Source organism: Arvicola amphibius, chromosome 4 (assembly GCF_903992535.2).
Source record: "Arvicola amphibius chromosome 4, mArvAmp1.2, whole genome shotgun sequence".
NCBI lineage: Eukaryota > Metazoa > Chordata > Mammalia > Rodentia > Cricetidae > Arvicola > Arvicola amphibius.
Window position 1 is genome coordinate 111,558,746 of NC_052050.1, and position 11,877 is coordinate 111,570,622.

At 40.2% G+C, this 11,877-nt stretch overlaps 1 protein-coding gene across 1 annotated transcript; it reads left to right on the plus strand.

Annotated features, from left to right (window-relative positions):
- Positions 1-9,913: 9,913 nt before the first annotated feature.
- LOC119811591 (tripartite motif-containing protein 60-like) lies at positions 9,914-11,308 on the plus strand. Its single transcript, XM_038325496.1, has one exon. The coding sequence runs from the start codon at positions 9,914-9,916 to the stop codon at positions 11,306-11,308; it is 1,395 nt and encodes a 464-aa protein (XP_038181424.1).
- Positions 11,309-11,877: the final 569 nt, after the last annotated feature.

Genomic DNA, 11,877 nt, shown 5'->3' on the forward strand with positions numbered 1-11,877 from the left:
TCAGAACTCTATTAATGCTAAACTCTGAACTTTTGAAATCCTAGTATAATAATATTATGAAAGGGGAAAGAAATCTTGTAAATTTTTATATAAAAATAAAGCCATTATTTCTTATAAATTTTATCTATATTTTTAGACTATTTTCTCAGACCCATATAATCTCCAAGCTTTTATGACTTCAAATCCTTACAACCTGTATTGATGTTCTCAGTTCTTTATTTCTTTGACCCTTAGAATTAATATAGACTCATAATATGAGCATTTTGTCCTATGACTAACCATCATAGGAGCAGTTAGACTGCAGTTTTCATTTACCGACCAGAGATGTGATGTTGAAGTTTGTTTTTTTTTAAATGATTTATTTTTATTTTATGCACATTGGTGTCTTGACTACATGTGTGTCTGTATGAGGGTATCAGGCCCTCTGAAACTGGAGTTACAGACAGTTGTGAGCTGCCATGTGGGTGCTGGGAATTGAACCTGGGTCCTCTGAGAGAGAAGCCAGTGCTCTTAACCACTGAGCCATCTCTCCAGCCCGATGTTGAAGTTTTTAAGAGCATGTTTGGACTTGTCTATGGAAGTCTGAAGAGATAAAAGCTTTAGCCTTGTTATTTTATAGGAGGCCAATTATATAGACCTCTATAACTTAGTGGGTTGCACTATGATATAATTATTACCTTTATTACCTTGTAATTAGGACCTCAGTCTTCCTTTCACCTTTAATGAACATGATCACATAATTAACATAAATATTCTTCAGTGAAGAATCACTAGCCTTAGTGGAGAAAATTAATCAGAATTAGCATAACATAGTTAAATAGTCAACATTTTTATAGTTTCCTTATAAACTCAGCATTGTACATAGATGAGTTCTTTTTTATTTTATTGATTTTTATTGAGCTCTACATTTTTCTCTCCTCCCCTCCCTGCCATCCCCCTCCCCTTCAACCCTCATCCAAGGTCCCCATGCTCCCAATTTTACTCAGGAGATTTTGTTTTTTTCTACTTCCCATGTAGATTAGATCTATGTATGTCTCTCTTAGTGTCCTCATTGTTGTCTAGGTTCTCTGGGATTGATTTGTAGGCTGGTTTTCTTTGCTTTATGATTAAAAACCACTTATGAGTGAGTACATATGATAATTATCTTTCTGGGTCTGGCTTACCTCACTCAATGATGTTTTCTAGCTCCATTTTCCTGCAAAATTCAAGATGTCGTTATTTTTTTCTGCTGTGTAGTACTCCATTGTGTTAATGAACCACATTTTCCTTATCCATTCTTTGGTCAAGGGGTATTTAGGTTGTTTCCAAGTTCTGACTATGACAAACAATGCCACTATGAACATAGTTGGGCACATGTTCTTGTGGCATGATTGAGCATCCTTTGAATATATACCCAAAAGTGGTATTGCTGGGTCTTGAGGAAGGTTGTTTCCTAATTTTCTGAGAAATCACCACACTGACATCCAAACGGGCTGTATCACCTTGCGTTCCCACCAGCAATGCAGGAGTGTTCCCTTTTCCCCACAACCTCTCCAGCATAAGTTGTCATCAGTGTTTTTGATCTTGGCCATTCTTACAGGTGTAAGATGGAATCTCAGAGTTGTTTCAATTTGCATTTCTCTGATGATTAAGGATATTGAACATTTTCTTAAGTGTCTTTCAGCCATTTGAGATTCCTTTGTTGAAAGTTCTCTGTTTAGGTCTGTATTCCATTTTTTAAATTGGATTATTTGTTCTTTTGGTGACAAATTTCTTGAGTTCTTTGTATATTTTGGAGATCAGACCTCTGTCTAATGTGGGGTTAGTGAAGATCTTTTCCCATTCTGTAGGCTGTCATTTTGTCTTGTTGACCGTGTCCTTTGTTTTACAGAAGCTTTTCAGTTTCAGGAGGTCCCATTTATTAATTGTTTCTCTCAGTGTCTGTGCTGCTGGGGTTATACTTAGGAAGTGGTCTCCTATGCCAATGCATTGAAGTGTACTTCCCACTTTCTCTTCTATAAGGTTCAATGTGGCTGGCTTTATGTTGAGGTCTTTGATCCATTTGGACTTGAGTTTTGTGCATGGTGATAGATATGGGTCTATTTTCATTCTTCTACATGTTAATATCCAGTTAAGCCAGCACCATTTGTTGAAGATGCTTTCTTTCTTCCATTGTGTACTTTTAGCTCCTTTATTGAAAATCAAGTGTTCATAGGTTTGTGGGTTAAAATCCGAGTCTTTTCTCCATTTGATATTTTTTTGCTTCTTTGTCAAAAATCAGGTGCTCAAAGGTGTGTGGATTAATATCTGGGTCTTCTATTCAGTTCCATTAGTCCTCCTGTCCTTATCCCAATACCAGGCTGTTTTCAGTACTATAGCTCTGTAGTAGAATTTGAAGTCAGGGATTGTGATGCCTCCAGAAGTTCTTTTATTGTACAGGATTGTTTTGGCTATTCTGGGTTTTTTGCTTTTCCAAATGAAGTTGAGTACTGTTCTTTTGAGGTCTGTGAAGAAATTTTCTGGGATTTTGATGGGCATTGCATTGAAACTGTAGATTGCTTTTGGTAAGATTGCTATTTTTACTTTGTTAATTCTGCCTACCCAAGAGCATGGGAGATCTTTTCATTTCTGGTGTCTTCTTTAATTTCTTTCTTCAAAGATTTAAACTTCTTGTCATACAAGTCTTCCACTTGTTTGGATATTTTATGCTATTTGTGGCTATTGTGAAGGGTGTTGTTTCTCTGATTTCTTCCCCAGCTCTTTTATCATCTGTGTACAGGAGGGCTACTGGGGTTTTTTTTTTTTTTTTTTTTTTGAGTTAATCTTGTATCCTGCTACATTGCTGAAAGTGTTTGAGTTGTAAAAGTTCCTTGGTAGAATTTTTGGGATCAATTATGTAAACTATCATATCATCAACAAACAGTTTTGAGAGTTTGACTTCTTTTCTGATTTGTATTCCCTTGATCTCCGTTAGGGATCATATTGCTCTAGCTAGGACCTCAAGAACTATATTGAATAGATATGGAGAGAGTAGACAACCTTGTCTTATTCCTGATTTCAGTGGAATCACTGAGAGTTTCTCTCCATTTAGTTTGATGTTGGCTGTAGGCTTGCTGTACATTGCCTTTGTTATGTTTAGGTATGTTCCTTGTATACCTGCTCTCTCCAAGACCTTTATCATGAAGGGATGTTGTATTTTGTCAAAAGCTTTTTCAGCATCTAATGAGATGATCATGTGGTTTTTATTTTTCAGCTTGTTTACATGGTGGATTATGTAGATAGATTTTCATATGTTGAACCATCCCTGCATCTCTGGGATGAAGCTAACTTGATCATGGTAAATGATGGTTCTGATGTGTTCTTGGATTCTATTTGCCCATATTTTATTTCGTATTTTTGTATCAATGTTCATGAGTGAGATTGGTCTGTAATTCTCTTTCTTAGTAATATCTTTCTGTGGTTTGGGTATCAGGGTAATTGTAGCCTTATAAAAAGAGTTTGGCAATGTTTCTTCTGTTTCTATTGTGTGGAATAATTTGAGGAGTATTTGTATTCTTCTTTGAAAGTCTTGTAGAATTTTGAGCTGAAACCATCTGGTCCTGGGCTTTATTTGGTTGGAAGCTTTGATGACTGTTTCTATTTTTTTAACAGTTATAGGTCTGTTTAATTTATTTATCTGGTCTTTATTTAATTTTGGTAAGTGATATTTATCCAGAAAGTTGTCCATTTCCTTTAAGTTTTCCAATTTTGTGGAGTACAGGTTTTTAAAATATGACCTGATATTCCTCTGTATTTTCTCTATGTCTGTTGTTATGCCCCCCTTTGCATTTCTCATTTTGTTAATTTGGATATTCTCTCTGCCTTTTGGTTAGTTTGGATAAAGGTTTGCCTATTTTGTTGATTTTTTTTCGAAGAACCAACTCTTTGTCTCATTGATTCTTTTTATTTGTTTCTGTTTTGTTGATTTCAGCTCTCAATTTGATCATTTCCTGCCATCTAGTTATCTTAGGTGAGACTGCTTCTTTTTGTTCTAAAGTTTTCAAATGTTCTGTTAATTCACTAGTGTGGAATTTTTCCAGCTTCTTTATGTAGGCAATCAGTGCTATAAACTTTCCTCTTAGCCGGGCGGTGGTGGCGCATGCCTTTAATCCCAGCACTCGGGAGGCAGAGGCAGGCGGATCTCTGAGTTCGAGGCCAGCCTGGTCTACAAGAGCTAGTCCCAGGACAGGCTCTAGAAACTACAGGGAAACCCTGTCTCGAAAAACCGAAAAAAAAAAAAAAAAAAACCTTTCCTCTTAACACTGATTTCATTGGGTCCCATAAATTTGGGTATGTTGTATGGTCATTTTTATTGATTTTTTTAGGAAATCTTTAATTTCTCCCTTTATTTCTTCCTTGAACCAAAGATAATTCAGGTGAGCATTGTTTAATTTCCATGTGTTTGTGGGCTTTCTGGAATTAGTATTGCTGTTGAATTCTAGTTTTAAGCCATGTGATCTGATAAGATACATGGAGTTATTCCAATTCTTTTTTATTTGTTGAGGTTTGTTTTGTTACCAAGTATGTGGTCAATTTTTTTAAAAGAATCCACGAGGTTCTGAGAAGAAGGTATATTCTTTTATGTTTGGATGGAATATTCTATAGATGTCTGTTAAGTCCATTTGAGACATAACATCTGTTAGTTCCCTTATTTCTTTGCTTATTTTTTGTCTGACTGACCTGTCTACTGGTGAGAGAGAGTGTTGACGTTTCCCACTATTAGTGTGTGGAGTTTAATGTATGATTTAAGCTTTAGAAGTGTTTCTTTTACACATGAGGGTGCTCTTGTATTTGGGACATAGATGGTCAGTATTGAGATTTTCTCTTGATGGATTTTTTTCCTGTGACTAATATGAAATGCCCTTCTTTGTCTCTTTAGGTTGATTTTAGCTTGAAGTCTATTTTGTTAGATATTAAGATAGCCACACCCGCTTGTCTATTTTTTTGGAATATTTTTTCCAACTTTTTACTCTGAGACAATGCCTGTCTTGCGGTTGAGATGTATTTCTTGTATGCAGAAGAAGGATGGATTCTGTTTTTCGTATCCAGTCTGTTAGCCTGTGCCTTTTTATAGGTGAGTTGAGTCCATTTATATTAAGGGATATTAAGGACCAGTGATTGCTATCTCCTGTTAATTTAGTTTTCATTGTCGGTGATATTAATTTGTGAGTTTTTCCCTTCTTCGGAATTTGCTGCTATGAGACTATCAATTTTCTGTGTTTTTGTTGGTGTAGCCAACTTCCTTGAATTGGAGGTTTTTTCCAGTATTTTGTGTTGGGCTGGGTTTGTGGCTAGGTATTTGTTAAATCTGGTTTTGTCATGGAATATCTTGTTTTGTCCTTCTATGGTGATTGAAAGTTTTGCTGGGTATAGTAGTCTGGGCTGGCATCTGTGATCTCTTAATGTCTGCATAATGCTTGACTATGACCTTCTGGCTTTCATTGTCTCCAATGAGAAGTCAGGTGTAATTCTGATAGGTCTGCCTTTATATGTTACTTGGCATTTTTCCTTTGCAGCTCTTAATATTCTTTCTGTACTCTGTATGTTTAGTGTTTTATTATGTGGCAAGGGAACTTTTTTTTGGATCCAGTCTTTTTGGTGTTCTGTAAGCTTCTTGTATCTTCATAGGCATATCTTTCTTTAGGTTGGAAAAGTTTTCTTCTATGGTTTTGTTAAATATATTTTCTGTGGTTTTGAGTTGAACTTTTTCTTCTATACCTATTATTCTTAGACTTGGCCTTTTCGGGTGTCCCATTTTTCCTGGATATTTTGGGTTAAGCTTTTGCTAGATTTAATGTTTTCTTTGATGAGTCTATTTCCTCTATTGTATCTTCAGCACTTGAGATTCTCTCTTCCATCTCTTATATTCTGCTGTTCATGCTTGCATTTGCGGTTCTTGATCGTTTTCTCATGATTTCTGTTTCTATAATTCCTTCGGCTTGTGTTTTCTTTATTGTTTCTATTTCAGTTTTCAAGTCTTGAATAGTTTCTCTTTGATATGTTTGATTGCTTTTTCTTGGTTTTCTTTAAAAGATTTGCTGATGTCTTCCAATTTTTTGTTTGTATCTTCCTCCATTTCTTTGAGGGAATTTCTCATTTCCTCTTTAAGAGTTTCAAACATTCTCCTGAAGTTTTTTTTTAGGTCATTTTCTTTTCCGTCATCTATCTATATTTGGTTGTTCAAGTCTTGCTGTTATAGAGTCTTGAGGTTTTATTGGTGTCATGTTGTTCTTTGTGGTGTTGAGTGTGTTCTTACCTTGTCTACTCATGTTTTCCTGTAATTGGTGTGGTTGGGGATGTCTGTGATTCTGGTGATTAATCTAGGTGCCAGTAAATCCAAAGCTCAGATGGTTGTTCCTCATGGTACAGTCAGTGCCATGGTTCTAGTTACCCTGTTGGTTACTCTGTATTCCTGGAGATAGCTCAATGCTCCAGGGCTTTGCTCTGCTCCCTTGGAGTTTGCCGTCTCAGGCTTACTTTGGCCTAGGTTACAAGATCAGACCTGTTTCTGTAAATCCTGGTCTGGATCCACTCCTGTAGAAGTCCCTGGCTTGGAGTTGGTCCTGCAAAAGTCTCTGGCTCTGGTCTACTGCCTCGGATGTCCCAGTCTTGGGTGCGCCCAGAACCGCAGAGGACCTGGCTCAGGCTTACTCCCTCAGAGGTCTCAGACTCATGCTTGGACCCACAGAGGTTTCAGGTTCCTGCCTAGTCCCTTTGATGTCCCAGACCAATGCCCAGAACTGCAGAGGTCCTGGCTCAGTCCTATCCCCTCTGAGGTTCCAGACTCATGCCTGGCCCTGCAGAGATCTCTGGTTCCTGCCTACTACGCCCTTGGAGGTCCCAGATTCACGCTCAGACTGGCAGAGGTCCTGGCTTAGGCCTAGTTCCTCGGAGATCCTAGACTCATGCCCAGACCCACAGGGGTCCTGGCTTAGGTCTACTCCCTTGAAGGTCCCAGATTCACGTCTGGACCCTCAGCAGTCTCTTGCTGTGGCTCACTCACTCAGCGGTTGCTCCCGCATACCTGTTCCGGTGGAGTTCCTTGTCTCTGGTCTGCTCTCAGATGAATTTTTTTTCTGTCATTTCAGTCTCTTGTTTGCCCCCTTGTCCTTCAGACAAAATATAAATCTCCATCAATGTCTCCTTCATGAGTTCTTCCAGCAATTTAGAACATTGCATAGATACATTTCAAACAAGAGCCAATATATATGTATGTATCACAATAAGAATAATTTAATTTTGCATTAACATATAAAAACCTGTACTAATGTGAAACTTTTGAAACTAGCAGCAGTTTTCTTTATCTTAATAATAATTTGTACCCAATTTCCTTTAAAGATGATAAGTATTTGTTACCCATTGGATCTAAATGATTAAAACCTATATATCTTTTAACTTTTACTTTAAAGTCAACATTTTCCAAAGTACACAGGTTGTTATAACTCAACATTTTTTCCAGCAGTGTCAAGACAGAGAAGGGTTAAGATGAGAAATTGCTGGCCAGCAGGAGAGACCTTGAGTGTCATCATAGTGCAGAAAGACTTGGCTTAAAAAAAGGAATATGGGGAGCAGAGCTGGTGGGCACAGAGTGTCCTTGACTGCCAGTATTCCAGAAAAAAAATTGTTAACTTCTCTGGCCACAATCAAAGATTCTCTGTCTCACATCCATGCAGTATCTCAACTGCAAGTTATCAACTTGCTGCCCTGCTCACACAAGCATATCTTCCTGTAGTATCTCTGTCCACCTGAGCATGCGCACCCCCTGCCCTCTACAGGAGCTGCTGGCTTGCTGGGGGCCAGGGAACAATGAAGGGAGGTGGCCCTTGCCATGCCTCTCCTTAGAGACGTTTTTCTTTCAGGACCCAAAAGTTCTGGAACCTATCCAATAAAAATGCACAGGAGGCTAGAGGCAGAGGCTGCCTGCCTCATCTCTTCCAGGATAACAAAGAAGGTCAACAGACAACAATGGACAGTAATGACAGACAGACAGGTACCAGTACCACTTAAACTTTTCAAAGACATGATCACACAAAACAGCAGCATAGTAACAGTCTAAACGCAGACCAAGACAAAGGGCGCTCGTTCATTCACACACACCGTTTTAAATCTCTAGACTCACACTCCTTTCTGCCGGGAACCAGGGGCACGCATCCTTTATAGATTTCAAAGACTGAAGCAATTGCTGTTGTCCTTCCTTAGTACCCTTAACCTTTAAAGTATCTATATGTAATGTACAGACACCCGTTTGCTATTTTCTTGGACCATATTTACTTTTTTTTACACGTATGTACAAATTACTTAAGTTACTTCTTATTTTATAATTACTTATTTTACAATTATACTCGAGTTACTTCTTGTTTTTTCATGCTGCGCAGCTAACCTCCTTTTTGTATTTACACCATGCAACTGCTTAGTTTTTTGTATTTACACCACTGAACTGCTGAGGTTTTTATATTTACAGCTGATGCTCCCGGGATATACTTACCGCATCTCTGAGTGCCCTTGGAATCTGCAGTGTCCCTGCAAAGACACCCCTCCCTAGAAGGCCGCATAGCTGGGTGTCACCTGTAGGAGCCCACTCCTAAAAGGTCAGCTAGGTTCCTGGATAGGGGATCCTCGAGACCAAAGAAAAGTCAGAAGAAACAGAAGACAAGATAGAATCAGGAGGTCTGTCTGGTCATACTGAAGCAGCCAAATAGCCCAGAGTTTATTTCAGAACTTACTTATATACAAAAGGAGAACAAAGCACAGCACAGATGGTTGGTCAGTATCTAACCACAAGACCATTCCTGTCCTTGAGTGAGCAGCCTCCTCTCCAGCATGTGCTTGCTGCTGTAAGCAGCCTTACTTTCTATCCTGATGTTCCTGGGGTTTGTTGTCAGCAGTGAACTGTCTACTAGATAGAGTGTTCTTTTCTTGTGGGTTAAATCAAAAGTCTCAGGTAGCCCTAAAAGTTATAGGAAAAAGTAGAGCAGGCAAGCTTGAACTCAAATGACTTCTTTGAGTCAGAAATGACTCCGGATGGAAACTGAGTCACACATGGGTTCCCACGTGTGGGTTTCTCCAAAACAGTATGTGTGTGTGTGTGTGTGTGTGTGTGTATAAAACATGCTATATATTAAACATTATACACATATATATACATATACATACACATAGTATATTTACATGCTGGTACATGCCTGATGTGTATGGATGTTTGAGCCACAGTGTGCATTTGGAGGTCAGAGGACAGCTTTATGGAGTTGCTTCCTTCCTCCTACCTTTATTTTAAAGCAGTTTTTTTGGTGTGTGTGTGTGTGTGTGTGTGTGTGTGTGTGTGTGTTCTTTGGTTTGTTCCTATACTCAAGCACATACCATAGCCCACATGTGGCAGTCAGAAAACAGTTTACTGAATTGTTCCTTCTTTCCATCATAGAGTTCTAGGGCTACAGAACAGGTCATCATGGTTGGCCTCAAGCACCTCGATTCATGTGGCCATCCTGTTGGCTGTCCTCCTATTTATGCATGCTGTCTTGGGCTCACAACCACTGAAGCCTCTAGCTCTAGGGGGATTCAATACACTAATGTTTACATGAACATAATTAAAAATTATAAATGTAAAACATTTTTTTCTCTCATCCACAGGAATGTAAGTCCATCACACCCGTGAGTACTTTCTGAAAGTGCACGACCCAGTCTGTGAGACATCTGCAAGCTTTCAACTCTTCAACTGAGCTTCATTCAGGCAATTTGGTTAGGTGTCGGGGAATACCACCACTCCACAAGGCCAGTGAAACCTATAGCTGCTCATTCTGCAAGGACTTGGAAGGACACCCTCAGCTCACAGTGTCTTGAGTTCCTAGGAGACAGGCCCTACAAAGGAACCTTCTCCATCGGCTTTGCTCACGGGCCAATGGACTTCTCCATAGCCCTGAAAAACTTGCAGGAAACATGCACCTGTCCCATTTGCTTGGCTCTCTTCAGAGACCCAGTGACCATTATCTGTGGGCACAACTTCTGTCACGAGTGCCTCAGTATTTTCTGGAAGGATCTAACGGATGCCTTCCCCTGCCCTGTCTGCAAGGTTTGCTTCTCCGTGCGACACTGGCACAGGAACCCCCAGATCTGTAACTTGACTGATACCGTGAGGAAGCTGCCAAGAGTGAGCAGAGGGAGGAGGAGGGAAGTCTACACTGTGTGTCAGAGGCACAACCAGATTCAGACCCTTTTCTGCGTGGAGGATCAAGAGTTAATGTGTCCCCGGTGCAGGTTCACGGATAAACACCATATGCACGCTGTCTCCTGTGTGAGGAAAGCCGCCTTTCGTTACAGGAGGATGCTAAGAGGCAGCATGGAGCTTCTGGAGGACGAGGCGAAACAATGTGAGAAAGCACTGACCCTGCAGCACAGAAAAACTCTTGAGCTGAGGAAGAAGTTTGGATATAAGAAAAAAGAGATCTGTTTTGAATTTGAGCAAGTCAAACTGTTTCTGCAGAATGAGCATGAGGCGCTTCTAAATGAGATACACATTGAGGAGCTGGTGGGTTTATCAACGCTAAATGAGTATGTTGGGACCCTGTCAGAGCATTTATCTGCATTAGAAGGTCTGTTGAAGGGGGCACAGGCCAAGCATGTGCAGACAGATGTTGCATTTCTGGCAAGCCTTCTAAGAGATTACCACAAATGTGAAAAGCTGAAACGCCCCCAACTCTGGTCATTCAGGACAAAGCAATATGGTCTCAGTCTCCCGCCACAGTACTCAGGCTTGGACAGAATCATCAAGAAATTTCAGATAGATATGCATTTTAATCTTTACACAGCACACCCTCAGCTTGTTATCTCTGAGGATTTAAAATGCGTACTTTATAAAGAAGCAAGACAAAGTGTTGATGCTAGCCCTCACAGATTTCGCTGGCCTGCCCTCCTGGGATGTACAAGATTTCACTCAGGACGTTGCTTCTGGGAAGTAAAAGTGGGAAACAAGGCCCTGTGGACATTGGGTATATGTCAAGGCTGCTTTCCCGGGCGCTGGAGCGATCAGCCCTCAGTTGCTGAGGGTTTCTGGGCAATTGGGAGATACAGTGAGAGTGGCTATGTCACCTGTGGGCCCAAAAGAACAGAGTTCCTGCCAGTGGTGCAGCCCACCAGGATCGGCGTCTTTTTGGATTATGAGTTGGGTGAGCTCTCCTTCTATAATATGAATGACAGATCTCTCCTCTACATGTTCAATCATTCCTTTACCAGCGCCGTTTGGCCTTATTTCTGTACAGGAACAGATCCTGAACCTCTTAAAATCTTGGCACCCTAACCCATACCACGTCGGTTATAGACCACAGCCCTTAGTTCTTTGGCTAATTTAGCAAGGCCATTGAAGCTTGTAATTACACAAAACAAGACAAAAACAAATCTAAGTTCAGCCAACTCTGAGAAACGTGGTGCTACCACAAATATGACACACACTTGACCATTCAAGCACCCGGGAGATCTATAGCAACAGGAAGACAGACCAGCCTAGGCCCTGTCAGCTTCATAGAAGTTGTGGAATGACTTAGTTGTCAAGTGTTTTTAAATTTATTTTACAAGATCACTTTTTAATTTTGGGTTTGTGTGGATGGTGTGTGTGTGTACGTGCGCGTGCTCTTGTGTGGGTAGATGGGCAAGGGCTTGCTACAGCGCACATGGAGAGGGTAGAGGATAGTCCTCTTCCTTGTTTGAAGTGGTTCTCTTGTTTGACATGGCATATGCCAGGCTTGTGAGTTTCTGGGAATTCTGCCTGCCTCCTATCTCCCAGATTATAGATTCCCATCAAGTCTGGCTCTACGTCGGCCCTGGGAATCAGAGCCATCACCTTTCTCATGGGACCATCTCCGCAGCCTT

What these genes read in the sequence shown, in the direction of transcription:
- LOC119811591 (XM_038325496.1), top strand. Translation starts at nt 9,914, where the DNA reads ATGGACTTCTCCATAGCCCTGAAAAACTTGCAGGAAACATGCACCTGT.